At 36.7% G+C, this 23,540-nt stretch overlaps 2 protein-coding genes across 5 annotated transcripts in view; both read left to right on the top strand.

Annotated features, from left to right (window-relative positions):
• The first annotated feature begins 1,190 nt into the window (after positions 1–1,190).
• On the top strand, positions 1,191–9,847 carry ZNF639 (zinc finger protein 639). Of its 3 annotated transcripts, none has more exons than XM_033087771.1 (6): positions 1,191–1,440; positions 4,836–4,908; positions 5,577–5,645; positions 6,668–6,778; positions 8,244–8,378; positions 8,506–9,847. In XM_033087771.1, exons 3-6 carry the CDS (start codon positions 5,588–5,590, stop codon positions 9,654–9,656), a joined length of 1,455 nt encoding a protein of 484 aa, XP_032943662.1. In that variant the 5' UTR covers positions 1,191–1,440; positions 4,836–4,908; positions 5,577–5,587; the 3' UTR covers positions 9,657–9,847. The 3 variants fall into 3 exon arrangements, with proteins under 3 accessions (XP_032943662.1, XP_032943672.1, XP_032943680.1); XM_033087781.1 differs by lacking the exon at positions 1,191–1,440 and adding an exon at positions 1,548–1,669; XM_033087789.1 differs by lacking the exon at positions 1,191–1,440 and adding an exon at positions 1,692–2,218.
• Positions 9,848–21,052: 11,205 nt separating this feature from the next.
• Positions 21,053–23,540, top strand: part of MFN1 (mitofusin 1) — a 35,174-nt gene continuing 32,686 nt past the window's right edge. The window contains exons 1-2 of one of the 2 annotated variants that reach the window (XM_033092372.1): positions 21,053–21,177; positions 22,265–22,383. In XM_033092372.1, coding sequence (XP_032948263.1) covers positions 22,272–22,383 — 112 coding nt within the window. In that variant the 5' untranslated portion in view covers positions 21,053–21,177; positions 22,265–22,271. The remainder of the gene's footprint in view (positions 21,178–22,264; positions 22,384–23,540) is intronic. The other variant, XM_033092381.1, reaches the window with a different exon arrangement.

Here is a 23,540-nt window from a genome sequence, read left to right as displayed (position 1 = left end):
GATTTTGTTTGGCACAAGGCAAGGGTGAACAAAACAGTAACTTAAAATGGTCCCATAACACCCCCTTGTGGCTTCCACTGTATCACATTGGGCAACAGCTCAACCAGCCAAGAGGAGGAAGCAATACCTACTGTTCTTTATAAATTCAACAAACATATGTGAATTCCTTATTCTGTGCCAAGTACTAACAATACTAGGATAAAATGCCACTAAATCTCTTCGTACTTTATCAGGCCATGCCAGCATTCGTAAACATTCCTGTTTGTTTGGGCTGAGTAGACACATAAAAGTTATGAGTTCATAAAAGTTGAGCCACACAAATCAGTGTTTCTCTCAAACATGGCTATATCTCCTGGGAGATAGTTGAGGAGCTCGGAGTAAGGTCTGTGATTGTTACTACCCAGCAGTTGGTTGGTAAGCATGTGGTCATCAGAAAAAGCACAGTGGGCATGGATAAAAAGACACGGATTACAGCCCTTGATTATCCGAGTCACCGTGGGCACGTGATAATCCCAAGTAAATGGGAGTCATTCATTCACTTAACAATCTCTTGAACTCGCGGCTGCGGCTACAAAAAAAGAGTAAAACCTTGTCTTTAGCCCCTCACAAACTCCCTTCTCTAGTATGTAAAGTAGGACTAACAAATTCGTTGTCAAAAAGGTTAAACATATGACCACTCTTGAATTTTCATTTTTGAAACCGTGTCCACCATTTGTTTGTACTTCTTTATAAATTTAATCCTTTCTACATCTGCTCATAGAAACTCAAGGTCGGAAAAGGAATTAAATCATGTAATCCAATCCCATATAATTTCACATTAATTCCACCAAGATTTCTTGAGTCAAGGAATCCAGCTGAAGCCTAATAATGACTCACGATGTTCAAGAGTTCGCCCTCCTGCCCGGTGGACTGCATCCCAGCCCTGTGTGGCGGTTCTTTGGCGAACGTCAGTAAAACCATGACGCGGTTGTTGCCCTTTTCGTTATCCCCAGCAGGCTGCTGCCACTCGTTAAGATTTGAAATGCCATCAGCCTGGCCCAGCCCGGCAAGACCGTTCTCGCACGTCCCCTGAAGGAGCGGGGTGGGAAAGCGGCTGCAGGCGCGAGCGCTTCTCCCCCTCCTGGAGGGGCAGGAGAAGGGCTGCGAGCGGGCGGGGTAAATTCCCTGCGCGGCCCCGCCTGGAGCGGTCTAGGGCTGGAATCACCCCCTGGTCGCGGGAGGAGCGTTACCCGGAGCGGAAAGGGCCTGCGGCGGCGCAGAGGTGCCGGCAGGGGGCGCGGGCTGCCGGACCACCCCCGGGGTTAAAGGCCGGTGGTCCCTCCCAGGCCTGGTGTGAGGCCCGGCCTCGCTGTCAGGTCCCCTGCCCCCACTCTCACCTCGTCACCTCCCCGCCCTCCCAGCGGGACCCTGAGGTGCGCGGCGCAGGCGCAGAGCGAGGCGGTGAGTGCGGCCGCGGAGCCTGGGCTTGGGGCCTGGCGGGCAAGGCGTGGGGCGCGCGGGAGGGAGAGGGGCCCGCCCGGCCGAGTGCCCGGGAGCGCGAGGGCCGGAGCCGCCGCACGCCGCCTGCCGCCGTGAGCCCGCGGGTAGGGCGGCGCGGCCCCTCCGCCCGCGCTCGGCCGCTGCCGCCTTGGAGCTAAGCCTGGGCTGGCCCGGCGGCCCCGGGGGACTGGTGAGTGTGACGGAGGGGCGGGCCAGCAGGGCGCTGGGCTGCTGCGGGAGACGCGGGCGTGCGGGCGCAGCTTCCAGCGGGAGAAGGCAGGAAAGACCGGATGGCGTCTTTTAAACCGAAACGCTACCTTCGTGTTCTGGCGGGATTGCGGTCCCCCTCCCCCATCGCGAAGGCTGTTCCACCCCCTGCTGAGGACGCAGCACCCTGGCTTTCCTCGGCCCCCTACGGCTTTTTTCCTTAGGCGCTTTAATGTCGGGGCTTGGGAGTCCCCGCTAGTCGCTGGGCCTAGGTGTGGCGCTGCGAGGCGCGAGGGTGGAGGGCTGGGGCCCGGCGGCTCCTCCTGCCCGGCCCCACCGACGGGCACGTCCTGCGACGTCTGGGCTCCAGACGCCCGTCGGTGCCACGCTGGCCCGCCGACCCTCCAGGTGGCGTGGTGACCCTGCGGCAGCGCATCCGCGTGCTCTTGCCCCGAGCTTCAGCCACAGCAGGAAGCCGTCGGTCCAGGCGCTCAAGACTCCAAACTCCAGTCTAAGCAAGCCGCTCTTCAGGGTGCTTATACACCCCTTTTGGTTTTGTTTTTTAGTACAGTTTAGGGATATGAGTAACTTGATGCAGTTTCTCTCTTTGTGAAGAGCTAAAGAGTGGTACTTCAGCAAAGACGGACAATAAGTTGGACATATAAGTGGGTTCTAGTTCAAGCTCTCCTGCAACATTTTTGTTTATATTTTTCTAAAATCTGGAAAACATGCTTATTTTAAAATGAGGGTGAAAAGGACGTGCTTTTAAAACTCTTTAATATAAAAATGTAGCTTTTTATTGTAAATGCTTGTCTTATTTTGAGTAAGAGAATATTTACATTGCAAGAAAGTCCTTAAAAAAAGATTGTCCTATTTCATGTCAGTGCTGACTGCCTATTATGTGTAGTCTGTTTTGTACATAGACATTTTTATTGTTGAAAAAGAGACAAGTGGAAAGTTGCTGACATGAGTTTTGTAAATTTTTTTTTAATTAATGTTTTGTGTGCCATTATCTCATTTTTGTAAATGTAAAATGTATATTCATATCTTAGCATAGGATAATGTCTAGTAGTCTGTACTTCAAAATGTTAACTCTGATTTTTCAGAGTGAATAGATTCTACATGATTTAATTATTTATTTTTCTACTTTTCTAATAGTTTTTTCTTATAGTTTGCTTTTAAGTGGGGAAGGGGGAGTGAATGATAAACTGCATGGGATTCAGAATCTTCCCCAAGAGAGGAGAACTAGTGAGCAAATGCTTATACGACATCTCTAAGTAAAAAGTCAAACTTCTTCATCGCAGTACCTATGCATCCAAAAGCACATAAAAACATTTGCTGAAATGAAGTGTGGGTAGCACTTTTGGTCTTGAGGAGGCATTTTCCCATCTTGTTGAAAGGAGATCTAATAAGCATTGGGGATTGTTCAGCCCTAAATAGGAGTCAAATCTTGACTGATCAAGGTGATCCTATTCCTTTCACTTGACAGTCTGAATGCTGGCCAGCTTGCAACATTAATTTTAATGCCATGCTTGGTTTCCTTTTCTTACTTTTTTATTCTTCATGTTTGAAAGAATTTGAAATGTATTCTGAAATAACAAGAGGCTACTTTAACATGCTCAGCTGCCAGTTTTCAGTGTTCTCCCTGAAACTTGTAGAGCATTTAAAACGTGAAGTGTAAAGCTTTTGGCCGTATAAATTCTGGAAGTGTACAAAAGAAGGATTAGGAATAAATCTTGAAATTTTAGTTTATTACATAAATATGAAAACAGCTTTTGTGTGTTTTTTTTTAATGTTTGAATGCACTTGATTGGGATGGGCTCAAGAAATGCTATTTGTTTTGTCAAGTAAGGCATTATATATGTTGATATCATTTCCGTAAATCTCCTGGTTGTCAGTTCTTTGGATGGTTCCCTTCTCCTCCTAATTAGTGGCTGAGTAAGAAGTGGAAGCAAGATGTAACTTGCTTGTAGCAGTGATTAGCAATAAAGGTTTACTCACAGTTGTTCAAAATCCAGGAGTCAGAAAACATGCTTTTTCATCTCTGGTTCTGCCACTTAGTTGATCTGACTTTCACTGACTCTTTCCTCATCAGTAAAATTGGGGCGCGTTTGATAGTAGCCCTTCTATGTACCTCACGATTGTTATGATAGTAGCCCCACTATGTACTTCACAAAATAATTGTGAAGACCAAATAAAATAAGGGTTAAAAAGATGTTCAATAAACTAAAAAAGCTCTACCTTAGTACCATATGATCACATCACCTGTAGTGCTGATATACCCAGAACTTAATGAAGCAGCAAAAATAGTATGTGCACCTCAAATTCCTCACCGCTAGAAATGAGATGTTCTTAGTAATGATGCCATGTTTTACCTGCTATGTATATCACCTTATTGGTAAGAAAAGCAGCATATAAAACTGATGGAGAAAACCTCTTTTTCTAACATTCCTTCTGACATTCCTCACTGCTACAGAGGAAAGAACACTAACTGAAATGGAAGAGGTAGCTCTGATTCTGACAATCTGTTACTTGAACCGGGGTGATCACTTTATCTCCCTATTTGTTTCCAAAACTTGGGCTTTAAAATTGATTAGATATTTGTTCAAATCCCAACCCTACCACTTACTAAGTTTCCCCTTGACTTTATTATGCCTCAGTTTCTGTGTCAATAACAAAATATTTTGAGAGAGTGTTGTGGATTTTGTGTATCATAGGATTAAATAAGATAAAGTATGTGCACAGCCTAGTATATAACTGGTGATCAATAAGTGATCGTTTTTATTATTCTATTGTTAAATAGTCTATAAGGACTTAAACAGTTAAAAGTCTGTGGGTTGGTGTTTGCTTTCATTATATTGCTTTCATCATGACTGAATAAATTAATGTAGATTTATATTCTTTGGTGTTAAGATACAGCTTAGAAAGTAAATTCATTTCAAAGAAATATGACATTTACATATATTCACATATTTGTCAATATAAATAATTTTTAGTATTTAATACAGTGTGTTGAAAAGAATATTATACTTGAATTAATTTTTGTATAACTTTCTAATTGACTAAAGATCTTGGTAACATTGTATTCTTGAATATCAGAAATGAACTACATTTTTGCTTATAGGACTTCTGTCATGTTTTTCCTGCAGGCATTTTTTACCACCTATGAAAACTTCAGTGTAATTCATTTTTCCTCACTACCATATTAAGAATTTATACCAAGTAAGTAGAATGTGGTAAAACGAATGAGTTAATTTTATAACAGTCCGTGAGAATTTAATTGTACAATGGTTGTCATACCTGTTTTGTTCTCAGTAGAATGTTGAATGTGACCTAATAAAGTAAGAAAAGAATTTTTTCTTGAAAATTGTATTTTGATACAATGTGATAAGTATCTATGTGGTAAGTATCTGTGTGATAAGTATTTTTCCTGGAAGCCAGGGTATTGATACAGATTTGCAAAAATACTTTTTTAAGGGATCAGATCCACCTTTTGCTTGAAAACTATCAAAATACTCCCAATTATAAGAAATGTAACTATTTTATTCTTATTATGTTGCCATAGGCTCAATTTATTTTTTATAAAAAATTAAGCATAAGGCTTATTGTAATTATCCAGTTCTCACAATTACATCATTTGAAAAAGAGTTCTTAATCTCACCAAGAAAGAAAACAGAAATTGGTGCCCTGCCTTTAAACTTGATCAGAAAAATCCAAAATATAAACAGAGGCATTTTTTAAAATATTTTAACATTTCTCTTATGAAGTAGATTTGCATATGACACACAAATTTCTTATTGCCTGTAAATTCTTAGGTTAGAAGGAATTTTTTATAACAGTATTAACAACAGTTATTTGCGACATATTTTAAAAATTTTTTTCATTTTCAGATTGAAAAGATATGAATGAATATCCTAAAAAGAGAAAAAGGAAGACTTTACACCCTTCTCGTTATTCAGGTCAGTGAATGATTTTAAAGTTGGGCTGTGGATTAATTTCCATGCAATTGTATTCCCATCTGTTTTCTCATAAATGATCAGATAAGAATTAAATACCTGGGTCAATGATTAGGTATGAGAAAACTTTAAATAAATTCTCTGAATATGTATTTTTCATTGCCTACCATGTGCTAGGCATACATCAGAACTGACAGGCATTATTTAATTCCATACAACTTCATGGTTTATAGATACTTAAAAGTAGATATCCAAGGTTGCATACTTACACAGTGTAATTGGGATTTGCCTATATGCTTCCCAAGCCTGTGCTTAATGCAGAACCATAACCTTGTTGGAAGATATTTTGCATCACTGTGGAAAAATAGCTTTATCCTATACATTACTTTCAGAAATAAAACTTTTATTTTGATAGTGTGATTTTATATCTTTTGGTTGAGGTTGTCTCTATCTTGGCAGTACTAAGAAGAGAGGTCTCTCTGGCTATCTCTAACTCATATACCTCACATACATAGACTTGGGATGGTCCCAGTCATACCTGCTAGCCCAGCCAACCTACACATGCTTCACATTTGAGGAAATTAAGCCTGGCTTACTTCTTACTGGCCCCTACCAGGCAAGATTTGAAATGACTATATTCAGAAGCTCTAACTGGCCCTCAGACCATGTTCCCTATGCATTATGCTTTCTCTGCATCCCATGGCATATCTTCTTGGTAGTTAATTCAGTGTTTTTTACAGTTAACACATTTATTGCATATTTATGTTTTGTGGTATTCTGACAATAAGTGAAATGTATCTGTGTGTATCGCAGTTTTATATTTTATATTGTATAATTTGCGATTCTTTCAAAGCTCGATGTTAATAACATCTGAAATATAAAAGCTATCAGAATTGAGGGAAATATTAATACTTTATTGCAAATACTATGAAAATTTATATGTTAGATAAAGGAGTGGTTGTCATTTAATGTATGTATGTATGTTTACTGTGCTTGAAAATTTTTAAATTTTGTTTTATGTTCAGATTCCTCTGGAATAAGCAGAATTGCAGATGGATTCAATGGAATTTTTTCAGACCATTGTTATAGTGTCTGTTCTATGAGACAACCAGATTTAAAATATTTTGACAACAAAGGTATATCTTATATTTTCCAAGCTATTTTTCTTTAAATTGCTTTTATATATTATCATTTCTTCCATATTTGAAAATGTGAGTGAGTTACAATTTCAAAATAGGCAAGTGTTTAAATTTGTTTAAATGCAAGAAAACAAGAATTTTTTTGTAAGAAAGCAATTAAGTGAATTTTAATTTTTAGAGTTATTTCAGATATATAAATCAAAAGTACATTTTCCTAAATACATTTTAGTTGGCTAGGAATTGGTGGCAAAGCAGAAGTGGCCCAGAATTGGGAGCATTTATAATGAAAAGTTAAGAATGTTACACACAGTTTATCCACTCAGCTATACCTTTCAGTCTGGAGCGCTAATGGAAAGAAAGAATAGAGGATGAAGGATTTGGTCTTTTTCAATCGTTCATCTTGTACTGACTTCTCTGTTCTCCAGTATTGGGTGAATGATAACAACTTGCATTTGTTTTCTTCTTCCTCTGAAATCATCAAAATTCCCATTTCCCTTGAGCTCTTGTTACAGATACAGAAACAGAAATTATTTTTTTTAAAAAAGAGAGAGACATCAGTATGAACTCATGTTTGGCTTAATATAGACACAGATGGTTACATACAAAAATATTTGTAGGTATGTCTATCAATACATGGCAGTGTACACAAATATTTTTTGCTCTGTTAGCTGAAAAAAATGACACCCCTAAAAAAAAAAAAGATGACATCCAGTAGCAGTGAGCACATCTAGTGCCCAGATCTTGGCTTCTAATACCATTCTCCAATAAAAGGAACTAGGGCTTCTTGGAGAAATGACTGGTTCTAGTTCTGGGGCAGAAAATATACAGGATGAGCCTGAAGCATCCTATAGTGCCACAAAATAAGGAAGTACTCAAAACTCTCACAAACACTACAGATATGCCAAAGGAGCACAGGAGTCAACTAAAAGAACTCCCAATAGCCAAATCTGAAACAATTTGAGGAGAAAAAAATTGAGTTATAACCCAAAACATAAAATAAATAGCCATGAGTCCATACTGATATAAATAAATGATCGAATAAATAGATGAGAAGAAACAAATCTCTTGTACAGAAGAATCCCAAATTATAAGTCTATTAAAACAACAGCGACATGATGTTAAAGCCCAGTTTTCTATACAGACCTTATTTCAGCTTCTTCATGCTAACTTGACAACACTGTGTCTGGGCTGAGGGAATAAAGTTTCATTCAAATTCAGTAATTTAAACTTAAAATTCCTAAGTAATTTTGAAAAGTGTATTCTAGACCAAGTGGGGCATGGAAGCAAAAACAGTTACTTGTTTGGACAGATTTTCTATGTCTGTGATATATGTAACCTCTTTTCATGGCTAAATCTAAGTCCTTAGTTCCTGTTGAAATCCAAAATCATACTTAAAATACTTGGTGCTTTGTGTTATAACAATTAATGTTTAATGCTTTGATATAAAAATCTCTTTTTACAGATGATGATTCTGATACAGAGACATCGAATGACTTGCCAAAATTTACAGATGGAATCAAGACCAGAAACAGAAATCAGAACTATCTGGTTCCCAGTCCCGTACTTAGAATTTTAGACCACACTGCCTTTTCTACAGGTTAGGGAAACTTAAGTAATAGCATTTGCATATTTTGTATAGATCAATCAAGAAATAATGCATAAAGTAATTTTTTTGCCAGTTATTTAATAGGCCTTAACAATAATAGGCTTGTTTTATTTTTCAGAAAAATCTACTGATATTGAAATTTGTGATGAAGAATGTGACTCACCTGAATCAGTCCACCAACAAACTCAAGAGAGCCCTATAGAAGTTCACACTGCTGAAGATGTTCCAATTGCTGCAGAAGTGCATGCAATTTCTGAAGATTATGATATAGAGACAGAAAACAATTCCTCCGAGAGTCTCCAAGACCAAACTGAGGAAGAGCCGCCAGCTAAACTTTGCAAGATCCTTGACAAGAGCCACGCTTTGAATGTGACTGCCCAGCAGAAATGGCCGTTACTGAGAGCTAATAGCAGTGGCCTCTACAAATGCGAACTTTGCGAGTTCAACAGCAAATATTTCTCAGATTTAAAGCAGCATATGATCCTGAAGCATAAGCGTACTGATTCAAATGTGTGTCGAGTATGCAAGGAAAGTTTCTCTACCAACATGCTTCTGATCGAACACGCCAAACTGCATGAAGAGGATCCCTACATTTGTAAATATTGTGATTATAAGACAGTAATTTTTGAGAACCTCAGCCAGCACATTGCAGACACCCATTTTAGTGATCACCTTTATTGGTGTGAGCAGTGCGATGTGCAGTTCTCCTCAAGCAGTGAACTCTACCTACATTTCCAGGAGCACAGCTGTGATGAACAGTACTTGTGTCAGTTCTGTGAACATGAGACAAATGACCCAGAAGACTTGCATAGCCATGTGGTAAACGAACATGCATGTAAACTAATAGAGTTAAGTGACAAGTATAACAATGGAGAACATGGACAGTACAGCCTCTTGAGCAAAATTACCTTTGACAAATGTAAAAACTTCTTTGTGTGCCAAGTATGTGGTTTTCGGAGTAGACTTCACACAAATGTTAACAGGCATGTTGCTATTGAACATACTAAAATTTTTCCTCATGTTTGTGATGACTGTGGGAAAGGCTTTTCAAGTATGCTGGAATATTGCAAGCATTTAAATTCACATTTATCTGAAGGGATTTATTTATGTCAATACTGTGAATATTCAACAGGACAAATAGAAGATCTTAAAATTCATCTAGACTTCAAGCATTCAGCTGACTTACCTCATAAATGTAGTGACTGCTTGATGAGGTTTGGAAATGAAAGGGAATTATTAAGTCACCTTCCAGTCCATGAGACAACTTGATTATTCTCTTTAACATCCATAATGTTAATGTAAAATAATAAATATGACTTTTTTTGGAGATGTTAAAATGAATTATTTTAAACACAATTTATGAGAATTGCCTTAAACAAGTAAGATTCTTTAATTGTCCAATTTTCTTGACATTACTACATTTTTCAGTATATAATTGTATACTAAATGTGGACTTTTCAGTGTATGGTAGTTCATAGTTTTAACCCCTCTTGGTGACTATCATCCTGTTTCTTGCATGTGCTCTGATTTAATGAATTGATAGGAAATAGATGTATTAAAGAAATGACTAGTCTTCCTTCTGTAACCATAGGTGCTATTAACTTTTTTAAACTCAAAACAAGCTCAGTTTTTCAAATAGAAAGTCGTTAAACTGCCGCACTACCAGCACTAAAGTGCAGTATAATGTACGATTAAGTCCACTGATACTCCCGTTAATAAGAACCCAGACCCTCCTTTTGCAGTCCCCATCAGTAATTATCCCCAAGTCAATCACTGAACTCTCCATCTGTGTGATTCTTTTAATAACACTAGAAGGTCAGTGTAATAGTGGAAAAGATCTGGTTTTGGTTTTCTAAGTAGTCTTATTTTTTTATTTTTTTTACTCATCACTTTATTTTAGCCCCGATATATGTGTTAAGTAATGTAAGATGTGGCTGGGGAGGAACTGGTAAGGGATTAGACAATGAGAAAGCAACATTTCATAACTCAACCTGTTCACATTCCATATCCAGTTATGCAACTACAAAGTCATGCCCAAACTGTTGGTGTCAAATCATTTATTGACCTGAAGTATTAATACTGAATTGGGAAGATGTGGGAGCTAAGGATTTGCTGGCGTGATAATGTATAAATTACTTTTGATCATGGTAAAATCATCTTAGCTTCTATATTAATTTACTGTGGCTGCCATAACAAAGTACCACAAACTGAGTGGCTTAAACAACAGAAATTTATTGTGTCACGGTTCTGGAGGTTAGAAGTTCAAAACCAAAATGTTGGCACAGTTTGTTCCTACTGAGGGTTGAGAGACAAGGCTCTGTTCCCTGCCTTCCTCCTTTGCTGATACATGGCCGTCTTCACATCCCTGTGGTGGTGCTCCCTCTGCATGCAAGTCTGTCTCCATATTTCCCTTTTTACAAGGAACCAGTCATATGGAGTAGGACTGACCCCATTTTAACTTAGTGAAGACAATATCCCCAAATAAGGTCACATTTTGAGGTACGGGGGCCCAGGACTTCAATATATGTATTGGGGGGAGGGAAAGAGAGACAACCACAAAAAGCAGCTTCTAAATAGCAGCTTCAAAAAAATAGAACTTTGTGTATCAGCAGCCTCAAACTTAAAAAATACTACATCTCACAAACAATATATTGTTCGGGAATATTGATATAGTTGAAGAAACCAATTTATGACCTATGATTTTTCCCACTTCAAAAACCATGGGAATATAGGGTATTTTGAGAATGGCAGAAAAAAAGTATTTTCACAACCAATCATTTTTATCTACTATTTTGTCATACTTGTATATGCATACCTGTATTCCTAGAAACGACCATTCCATCTGATTGTAACTTTCCAGGTAGGGAGGGCTATCTGATACAAATGTTTCCTAGAAAACTTAAAATTATAATTGTTTAAGTTAGAAGAAAACCTTAGAAATCATCTGGTCTAAACCTAGTTTTCTAAGTTTCTTGTAGAAATAGAAACTTAGGTTGTTTTTAGGTCAAGGTCACAAAACTACTGTAGCAGACAGAAGTGAATCCAAGTTATTTGGCTTCCTGTCTAGTGATGTTTCCATTACACCATGTTACATAAAAATGTAAGCGTTGTCCTTGAGATATTTTTCATGACTACTTAACCTAGCCGTCCAGCTGCCTTTTTGGTAATTGTTGTTAATACTTTTTTGATATACATCCATCTCCAGGAACTTGATTTTCAGGAAACAAACTTGAAGTAATGACTTGGTGGTTTGTTTTTTTAATTCTGTATTTTATTGCTTTACATTTGATTAGGTGTTGGTAATCAAATTAACAGTACTGTAATGAAACTAAAAAGATACTAAATCCAAGTTTTAGAAACATAATTTTGTACTTTTTGAAGAATCTGCCGCTTGAGGCAACATCCCACTGACAAAGTGTTCAATAAAAACTTGTGACTTTGACTCAGCTTTCAAATAAGTCTGACTGGCCAAATTGCTGAGGTAGCTGGTCTATTTTTAGCTTAATGAACTTCTTTGGAAAAACAAACATACCTAAAGAGAAATTTTCTAATTACTTCTTTTTTTTTTCTCTCAAAGACTGGCATTTCCACTATATTCTTTGTGACTTGAACCACAATTCAAGTGTGAGAAAACATAAGTGATAATGATGTTTATTAGCACTACAATACAATTCCTGGCAGCAGTGAACGTAGTGACAGGTCATTTTTTTCTTGCTATTTTTATCTTCACCTTGGAATGAGTTACTGCTTTTGAAATTCCAAAGCATTTCCCCTGTACTCCATCATTTCAAAGTGATTGTGCACTACTCAAAAGCCTTTCCTCTTCCTACTTGTTAATTTGCCAATTATACCATTTTATATCATTTTCTTAGATTTCTCTGAATGTATGATATCACACATTAACCAGTTCCTCAGTTTCACTGGGCCTATAGTGGGTTGGTAGGTGATTGCTGAATTGTTGGCAGATAGAGTATATAGGCTTTTTTTTTTTTCAATAGCTTACACTATTCCTAATTTTTGAATCCGACTTACAAAGCATTGAATTACTTAATTCCTGGCACTTTACCATTAACCTTAACTTTTCCTTGTTTTGCCAATCATACTATCTTTTGCAACTAGTTTAATATAATGCCCCAACTATTGTGATTAATTTTTAATGGAATTGTAATGCCTAAAAAGCACTATAAATTATGTAAATTTGAAAAAGCTAATAAAAATCAAATGGCTATAATCCTCTTGGGAAGCAGATTGGCTCACCAAAAAAAATCAGTACTCATTAAGAATTTAAGTGAAAATAAATAGTTAAGGCTAATGTTAATCCCAATGGAGAAGCAAATTTGGTAAGGTTACCTTACAACTGAGCCTCATCGTTATAAATTAAAAATAAAATTTTGCCTCTCACTTTCAGTTCTGATGACTGAAGATGCAGAGGATCTAAAGAGCATTTTCATTAATGGCATTGAATTTATTGATCGACAAAACGCTTTATATTGGTTTAGCTTTCCAAAAAACTCTTTTAAGACATTAAAATCTAAGAAAAAATTATGTATATTTGTGGTATAAAATATAAATTCACAAAGCTAAAAGTTGTCACATGTAATTTTCATGTTTATATGAAGTTAAATGTTCAATTTGTAAGTTGAAAAACTAAAAATTTTAAGAGCCTATCAGAATTGTTTGGAGTCTACTTCATACTAGTGATTTAAAAAAAATTTTCTAGATCAAGACTTTCCATATTAAAGCATGAAAAACCACAACTTCCTTATTAAATTCATTCTCCTTCGTAACACTGGTAATTACCTGAACCCAAAATAAATCACGTTTGTGAAAAGTAATTCACTTATTTTAAAAAGAAACAATTTTCTCACACTGCTAAATAGGAATATTGTATTATCTACTAATCTTATTCCATACTTGAAGAGAAATGATTATTTAGACAGCTTTGAAAAGGAATTTTTGTTATCACAACCATTAAAAGTTTGTTGTTTATTTGTGGCTTTAAATAGGCAAAAGAATATAACCTGCATAACCTTGCTAAAAATATTGAGCTGAATGAATTACATCCTGAAAATTTTAATGAAAAATATGTTTTCAATGAAAACTCAAAAATTGTTAGTTTTTAATATCTGATCCAGATAATGTCCACTACTGAAAAACATTCCAGTTGGAAATAATTAAAACTTTTGCCCTTACTCTTCAGAATAAGCTGATACCAGGAATTGGAAACATACCCATCAAAAGTAAGTTCTGGTGGGTAATTCCTTTTTTCTCTCTTTCAATCCTCTGCCTACTGGCCATTCACTATGCTGTTCTGAATTTTGGTTGGCTGAAACTGAGAAGATTGAATTCTCTTTTCCTATCTACCTAGTTCATTTTATTCAGGGTTACTTCTTTACGGCATTCTTCATGTTTCTAAAACATAGGCCTCCAACTATATTTTATGGCTAATTGCCCTCATCTTTGCAACTCTTCCTCACCTCATGTGGGTTTTCAGAAAGTCTCAAGAGATTAAAGGTTTTCCAATTAACAAGGTGAGAGTAGATTTTCAAAAATAATTCTTCCCTCTATGAACTGTGTTAAGTGATTCCCTTTATACCATATACCATATCATTTGCTTTTATAGCCTATAAATATGTATTCCTGTCTAACAGCAATTTGGTTATGCTGAATTTATAAATTTCAATGTGTCTTTTAAGCAGAATATCATGGCACATCTTACTAAGCAATTCTTTATGGTTACAAGAGTACGGTTAAGTTCTTTATGGCACTGATCCAACGTTCTTTAGTGAACAACTAAAATGCTGAAGTAGAGAAACTAACCTAGAATGACAGAATGTTAGTTTGGGAGCTACCGCAGAGATCATCTAATCCAGATTCATTAAACTACACAACATATAAAAATAATTGTATATAGTACCTAGTTTTATTTTCATGGTTGTAAATTGTATGTTGTAAAATACAACTAGCACATCAAATATGATTCATGTATATTTTTACTCAGGACAAAACTAATTTCTTAAGAAAAAAGCAAATTGATTTAAAGAAAAACGAAGTAAATAATGATACGTGGACATGGAAAAAAATTGGGTAGGTGATACATGAATGACTGAAATTTGAGAAAACAAAATTCTGATCTAAACTTTTTTATAGCTTAGAAAAATGGTTCTATAACATCATTAGTCAAATACTTTTTAAGCTAGAATAAACACCTCCCCACCACTTTTCAAAGAATTTTCTTTAGAAAAAGTTAAAATGTGCCCTATTTTGTTTTCATGGAATGTCCTACCAGACACCTGAAGGGTAAATGATGCATTAGAGCGTACTGGACCAAAGCATATATGACTTTGACTTCTAATCCCTGTTTGTTAATTGTGTGACTGTACCCATGGACAATGGGTGTAATGTCACTAAACTTTTCTCCAATAGTCCATGGATTCTTTGCAACTCTTTAAAAACTTCTATTACACTACTCTTCAATTTAACAGCTATGGGATATCTACTGTCAAGCCATATATTTAGAGATACAAGGATAAAATAAACTATGGTTCTTGTCCTCAAGGAGATTTACCATATAAGGCAGGAAACTTCCCTGTCACCTTTCTGAACTCCAATTCAGTTAAAATATCAAATTGAGTGCCTTTTTGTGTTTCTAAGTATTTGCTAGTGTACAATGCTACCATAAACATCCCTGTATGTGTTGAGATGTTTTGGGGTTTTGGTTGTTTTCTTGGGGAGGGGGGAATTTTTTTTTTTGTATACTTGTGATTATATACTTCCAAATTATTATCCAATACAGCTAAAGTTTATACTCCCACCAGCAGATCACGTTTGCCTACATCCTCATCAACAATGTCATACAACTTAATTTTCTGGAAATCTGGGAGGCATAAAATAGTATATTAGTGTTTAAATTTGCATTATTTGATTATTAACAACCATGTTTCCCCAAAAATAAGACCAGGTCTTATATTAGTCTCTGCTCCAAAAGACACATTAGGGCGTATTTTCAGAGGGTGTCTTATTTTTTCATGTACAACAATCTACATTTATTCAAATACAGTCATATCATCTTCTGGAACATCATCATAATGTACTAAATGCGTCCGTCTGGCTGACGATCTTAACTGGGGATTATTTTCGGGGTAGGTCTTATTTTAGGGGAAACAGAGAAGGTTGAAAATAGCTTGATATGTTTATGAATCATTTTGGTTTCTCACTTTGTGAAATGCATCTCCATATCATTTGTTTACTTTTCTATTGGGTTTTCTGGTTAGTTTTCAGAAGTTCTTCACAAATTTTAAATGTTGCTCCTTTGTTGACTATATACACTGCAAAAAATAGTTTCTCATATTGTCATCTATCTGTTACTGATGTTTTTGGTTGAACAGAAATCTTTATTTTTAATGTAGAAAAATCATCATTTTTCCTTTACAAGTTGTGCTTTCCGCATCTTATTTACAGAATCCTCTCTAACCCCAATGTCACAAATTATTTTCCTACATTTTCTCCCAATAAGTTTCTGGTTGGAACTTTCATGTTTAGGTCTGAGTGTTTTTTTTCTAATTTAAAAAATTTTTTATTACATTTATTGGGGTGACATTGGTTAACAAAATTATATAGGTTTCAAGTGTATAATTCTATAATACATCATCTATCCATTGCATGGTGTGATCACCACCCAGTCAGTTCTTCCATCACCATATATTTCACCCCCTTTTCCCTCTTTTACAACCCTTTCTCCCCCGTTACCTTTGGTATTAACTAAACCGTTGTCTGGGTGTATGAGTTTTGTTTGTTTTGTTCATTTGTTGCTTTCAGTTTTATATCCCACATGAGTGAAATCATACGGGTCTCGACTTTTTCTGATTTGTATTTTGCTTAGCATGATAATCTCAAGATCCATCCATGTTGTAGGTCTGGATTTCTTTGTGTGTTGGTATGATTCAAGTTTTATTTTTATTCTTTCAAGTGAGCCAGTTTCCCCCAGTACTATTTGTTAAATAATGCATCTTTACCCAGTGATTCATACTAATTTTATCACATATCAACTCTCCATGGGCATAATTGAGATATGGGTCTCTATCTGTATTCATTAGGCTTGTCTGTTCCTGCAAGAGTATCACATGCTTTGACAATAACATTATGCTTTGAATATTACGGCTTTGCAATTGTCTTAATATCAGGTAGTGTGAATTTATCCTCTCTGCTCTTCTTTTTGAGAACTGTTTTAGCTATAGATGGACTTTTTCTTCCATGCCAATTTAGAATTAGTTCCAATTCCATCTGAAGTCTTATTGGAATTACATTAAAATTATTGGTAATTTTAGAGGTAATTGACATCTTTACAATGTTTAATCTTTCCTTTTATAAACACTGTATATTTCTCCATTTACCGAGGTCTCTTGTTAATGTTCTCTTTAATTTTTTCCATAAAAGTCATATGTAATTTTTAAGTTAATTCCTAGATTCTTTAGAATTTTGGTTGCTTTGACATGCAATCTTCTTTCTAATTGGTTATTATAAGTATATAGGAAGGCTTCTGATTTTTTTTAAACATTGCTTTTGTGTACAGAAAACTTGTTCAGATTTTAGCCTTTTTAGTTCAAATATCTTTGTTCAATTTTTAATGTAAATAATCATATGATCTGCCATGAATGACATATTTGTCTCTACTTCCATTTGCCACTCCTTAATAGCTTTTTTTCTTATTACAGAATTTGTCAGTATTTTCACTAATATAATGAGCAGAAGTAGCAACAGCAGGCATTCCTTTTTTGTTCTTAGTCTCAGCTATAAGACTCCTAAAGTTTCCTCAATAAGTGTATTTACTGCAGGTTTTGGTAGGTAGCCTTTAACACGTTTCTTAGTATTCTAAGAACTTTTATTATATGTAGGTAGTAAACTTTAGCAATGACTATTTCAGCACCTATTGAGATAAATGTGAATTTTCTCCTTTAGTCTACTAATATTATAAATTACATTGAAAGATTTTCATGTTATTTTTGTATCCCTAGGAAAACCCTATTTGGACAAAAAAAAGTTTTTTAATACAACGTTGGCTTCAGTTAGCCCATATTTCATAGAGGATGTTTGCCTCTATATTCATAAGTGTGACTTTCTTTATTTACAGCTCCTATCCAATGTGGAATCAAGGTTATTCTAGTCTTATAAGTGAGTTGGGGTGTTTCTTCTCTTATTCTATACTCAGCAAAAACCTGTGTGAGATAAGATTAATATTTTCTTTAAAGATTTGATAAAAAGTTACTTTTAAAATCATCTAGCTTGGCTTTTTCTTTTTCTTTCTTTCTTCTTTCTTTTTTTGTATATGTGGGAAATTGCCATTTCAATTTTTTAAATACTTATTAGCTGTTTTTTCTTGGGCTAATTTTGGTATTTGATGGTTTCTCAGAAATTTTACACTTCATAAAAGTTTTCATATGTATTGGCATTTATATTATATGTCTAGTTATTTCCCCCTTGGTTTGTATCTCCTTTATTTTTGACATTCAAGAACAGAGTTGGAAGTAATATGTCAAATATATAAGTTTGTAAAATAAATTTTAGTTTTTGTTAATTTCTATTTGTTCCAGCTTTTATATTTTAATTTTTTTCTTCTTTCTTTGTTTACTTTGCTAGTTTTTGCCTATGAGTCTATTCCATAAAAAGAAAAGCAGTGGATTAATTACTTATTATATCAAAACACTTATTTTTATAATTCATAACATGCAATGTCACCTTTACTTTAAAATACAGTAATTATATTAAACATTATTATTTACAGAACTAATAAAGGGATACCATCATGATTTTCAAAATTCAAACAATGTAAATAAAACAAGAGATCCCTTTGAGATCCCCTATGCTCAAAACTGATATAAGTAGTTAAGGGTTTCACATAGCTCTTAAGTGGCATAGTATAGAGTTGAACTCAGGTCTTCAGATTTCAAGTTCTGTAGTTTTCCATTAAAATGTTTCTTCAATATATTTGTTGAACAGACCTGTGAATGATCTCAAGGGTGGTGAATGCTTTCACCTTCCACATGCTGGTTGATGCTTGAAATTCATCCTTAAAATCTGATTTCTTTTTGCTAAATGCCTTAACTCCATTGTAAATTATTGTGCTTATCAAATATATTATTGTTATTAGTTATATATATATGTTTTATTAAGCATTAAAAATATAAACTATTAGATTTTTCTCATTATAGGAATACATGCCCAATGCAGAAAACAAACAAGTACAAAGAAAAAAAAAGGAATGTATCACCACCCAGAAATAAGATATATGTATTACATATGATTTACAAAAATATCATATTTTTATATAGTGTGGCAATATGGTGAACATTTCTCTATGTCAAGTACTTTTTTAAAACAAACTTTAATGATTACATCAAATTCCATCCTGTGAATGTACCATAATTTATTTAACCCATTTCCTATAGGGGAACACTTGGATTGTTTCCAGTTTTTCATGATTTTAAATAACATTTTGATTATTATATATTTATTTGTATTTTTGAATACATTGTATTTTGAATGTATTTGATTATGTATTTACAGCTACAGCGATTCTTTTCCTAGGGTTGCTGAGTCAAAAGGCCTACACATTATAAATTTTGAATCATTTTGCCAAATAGCTCATAACAATGTGACAATTTTATGTGTCATCTTGGAGAGTCTACAGTACCAAGTTATTCAACCAAACACTACTCTAGGTGTTGCTGGAAAAGTATTTGTGATTAACATCTACAATCAGTTGACTTTATGTAAAGGATATTATTTTGGGTAATCTGGGTGGGCTGATCCAATCAGTTAACAGGCTTTAAGAGCAGAACTGAGGTGCCCCCTAAAAAGGAATGCTGCCTACAGGTTGCAGTGTGAGCTCCTGCCCAAGAACTTCCATTCTGCCCTTACTGGGATGGCAAGCCCTACATACATATTTTGCCTAGCCAGCCCTCACAATCCCATAAGCCAATTTCTTCCAGTAAGTTTCTTACCCTATAAAACCTGACTGATACACACTGTAACCTTCCTGCCAGCAAAGTATGAGACTGCCCTGGGTCATTGGCATAACAATGTTTTTAGATAAATACACACATTTTGATAATTATAATTCCAAGAATTCCTAGCAGAAATGATTAGCATAATGTGTTTATGTATGTGTTTTTATGGAGAGGGTAGGGAAAGGAGATAAGGGATTAAAAAACATAAAATAATTGTGAAATCAAATGATTCCAGCTTATTTTGCAATTAAGCCCAGCGACTTCGTATATTGCTAACATTAAAAGCCATTTTCTTTTAATGGAATGCCTGCAATTCCAGCCAGTGGACGGGGCCCTTTAATAAACATTGCATGGAATCTCTGTACAGTCCAATACCCACAGAGCAACCAAAAAGACCTTTCAAAATGTAAATCAGATCATATTATTCCCCAAGCTTAAAACAGCAAGCCATTGCACTTAGAATAAAACGCAAATTTCTGATCTTGGCCTATATGATTTTACCCCTGCCTACCTCTCTAAATTTATTTCCCCCAATCTCTGTCTCTCTCCCTTCATCCCAGACATATTGGCCGTCTTTCTTTTCATTCACCATAACACTCTCTTTCCTGTGGACCTCTGGACTTCCCTGTTTCCCATTTTGGGCACTCTTTCTCCAGTCATTCCAAGGACTGGCTTCCTGGGAAAAGCAAGTTAATATTACCTCCTTAAAAGGACCACCCTGAGAGGCTCACTCTTTCTTATTTTCCTTCAGATAGTTTATCCCATTGCCATTTTTCTTCTTCAGAATACCTAATTTATTGCATTTGCTTATTGATATTCACCTATTGCAACAGAATAATATTTATCCAGCTCTTACTAAGTGTGCAGCAGTGTTCTAAGCACTTTACATGCTATCAACCCATTTAATTTTCAGAACAATCCACAAGGTAGGCACTATTAGTACTCCAATTTTATAGATGAAGTACCTGAGGCTCAGGAAGATTAAGTGGCTTCACTTGCAAAACTGCATCTCACTTGCCAGCTCTAGAAAGAAATCCCAGGACATTTTGTTGAGCCATGTACAAACCAGCTGCAGCAGCTTCCCAAGGATGTTAGAAATTCACACTGTTAGGCCTCATCTCTAACCCAATGAATCAGAATCGGCAATTTAACAAGATCCCCAGGTGACTCCTAAGTACAAAGTTTGAGAAAAACTAGTCAAAGATAATACATCAATTTCCTAATTTCTTCTCACCTCTAAAGTAATTCAACACACACACATACACTCACAGCTCCAAGCCCAGAAAGCCAATCGCACAGAACATAGTAGTGGAGAGGTCAAATGGGTTTTCCATTATTGCTGCTGGCCCAGCAAGTCCGCACCCTCTTGTCTGGTAGCCCCAACCTCCACCTCACCCCACCTCCTTTTAGCTCTCCCTGACTAAACTAGCCATTGGCACCTACCTATGACTGGGCTGGTCAGAGCTTTGGAAACATTGCAAGGAGAAGGGAGGGGAAGCAGAAGTTGGCAGGAGGTGGGGAGTAAACAGCAAAACATTCCCAGGCTGCATTCCCTGCCCGCACAAACCTTGCCTTCTGCCCTTAACAAAAATGGCGCTCGACATAGGTGCACTTCCGGCCACTGAGCCAAACAAAATCGGGCACGGCAAGAGAACGGAAGTGACCGCCCTTTTGGCACGCCTCCCGCCTCTTCCCAGCCTGCCAACCTCCCTTAAGAGGATGAAGGGGCCTGAGGGCTGCGGCTGACCTGCGAATGCCGAGTGACAAGTCGGAACCAGGACAGTGTGAGTGCCCTCTGTCTTGGCCGCTGGCCGTTTTACTTCTCTAGGGGTGACCTTCGTTCGGTCAGGGACGAAGTCGGAGAGCCGTGCGCCGGGTGCTCTGTGACTAGACGCTGCCACAGCCCTGCGAGAAAGGAGCGAGCAAGCCGGGCTGGCGGCCGGGTCCGGCCCGCGGAGCTCGCGAGGCCGGAACCTGGGCGAGGGGAACCGGGTCTGGGCCGGCGCACGCGGGGCGGCGGTGGGGTCTGGCCCCTGCCCTGCGGGCGGGGCTCCCGTGCCTGGTGTGGAAGGCCTGGATTTCCCGAGGTAGGTGATTCTCCCCGGCTGAACCGGGTCGTTGCCGTCACCCCGCCTTTCCCACGGAGCTCCTTCGCTCAGAAGATTCCTGACCCTCTGGTATGCTCGCCTTCCTTATGGCCACTCTGCCACATTCCACACATACACACCAGGATTAGATTGGTGTTCAATCGTTTTTGTTTGGTGTCTTTTTCATGAGAAGCTGCCCCCCCCGCCCCACTTTTTTTGTTTGTTTAATTTCTATTCCTTGAAAGTCTTGGTACTTTGGCTGGAAAACTCAATACTCACTTTAAGCCTTGCCTCCTTACTTGTTGTGATGAGAATTACTTCTTTACATAATTCAAAACGTCAGTATTGAATTATGATCTTGGAATTGTATTTCCTCACTTTGCACATCCACCTCCATCCACCTAGAGCTCCAGGTTGAGAAACTTAATCACTTACTGTTTGTGAACTTGGCTTCTCACTAATTCTGTTCCGTGATATATATACTTAAGAGTCACATGTAGTCACAATTTAGCCACAGATAGCTTCATCTTCACCAAAGGGAAATAAAGTAGAAATTGCAACTAAGATTTTGGCTAGTGGAGTTCACTTATTTTAGTGGAGTATCACTCAAAAGAAGTCTTTGTCTGACTAAAACTTCTCCCCCCAAAATAATTATCTAAAAGCATTTTGACAGTTTAATTTATTTCATTGGGGAGTTAGTGTCCCTTGAAAGTGTCATTAATTTGCAGGTGATTGTGATCCAATTTAATCTGTGCATTTCTAACTTTTTGTTTTCATCCCCCAGTAGCATAATGGCAGAAACTGCTTCTCCGCTGAAGCACTTCGTGCTGGCGAAGAAGGCAATTACTGAAATCTTTGATCAGTTACTGGAGTTTGTTACTGAAGGATCACATTTTGTTGAAGGTGAGTTTCTCTAAAGTTTTTAAAATAATTACTGTTGAAAATATACAAAGGTGCATTATTCTTTCAACCTTAGTTACTGAACACATATATAGGGTATTGTGCTATATATCTGAATGATGAGTGATATTACAAATGAAACCCATTTCTGCCCTCCGAAGGAGGATTAAATAGTAGTAATAACAACTAAGAAATAAGTGTTTGTATATAAGTGTTTGTACTATTCTAAGTATATTGTTATATTAATAACTCATTTAAAAACCATTAACTCATTTATTATGTTCGGTATAAATTAAATTTAAGCATTAATTTAATTATACTTAAATTGAATAAATTTCATTTGAATTATATCATTAACTATGAATTGAATTCAAATTTGAATTATGTAATTAACTATGAATTGTATAATTAACTGAATTGAATTTCATTTGAATTATATAATTAACTATGAAATGAATTATATATTAACTCATTTCAGTAATAGTAACAGCTCATTTAATCCTCATCAACATTGAGGCACAATTTTAATCACTCCTTTTAAAAATAACATCAGTGTACAGAAAAGTCAAGCAGCTTGCCCAAGATCACAGAGCTAGTGAATGCCCAGACTAAAAATGAGGCAGCCCACATTTAACCATTATACTTATCTCCTCCCCAACTCAGCTGTTAAGCCACGATCTCAGACCTATTTTATTCTTTCAAATGAGGCTGGTATGCTGTGGGAAAGGGCAAGAATAGTTTTCCTAAAATGAGTGTAACTGTTTGAACAAAGGTGGTGAGGAATGTCTTGCTAGGGAATACTGCTTTGGAGATAACTCTTGAAAACTTTTCTGTTTCTTAAGATTATGTGGCCTTCAGGGGTCCAAAGAAAAGGGAGGGATTCTGTAAACTTCTCCGGTGACAGTGGGGAAACATTTGGTAGGTTGGTAGAATCAAACTTTCCTTGTCCCTCCTTACCCTTCCTCACTTAAGGGTAAGGATCATGCCTTATTATTGTGTCTCTATCACCAAACCTGACACAGTTCAAGTTTTGTTGGAGTGAGAATAAAAATACTGGTATAGAATCTTTATGTTTCCAATTTGGAAAGAACTTGAGCTCGCACAGTGACTTTGAATAGTATTTTATTCTAAAAGAATTGATAGGAAGTGAAAATGAAGTT

Source organism: Rhinolophus ferrumequinum, chromosome 2 (genome assembly GCF_004115265.2).
Source record: "Rhinolophus ferrumequinum isolate MPI-CBG mRhiFer1 chromosome 2, mRhiFer1_v1.p, whole genome shotgun sequence".
NCBI lineage: Eukaryota > Metazoa > Chordata > Mammalia > Chiroptera > Rhinolophidae > Rhinolophus > Rhinolophus ferrumequinum.
The sequence above is the reverse complement of the archived record's forward strand: the minus strand, read 5'-3'. Positions and strand labels throughout refer to the sequence as shown.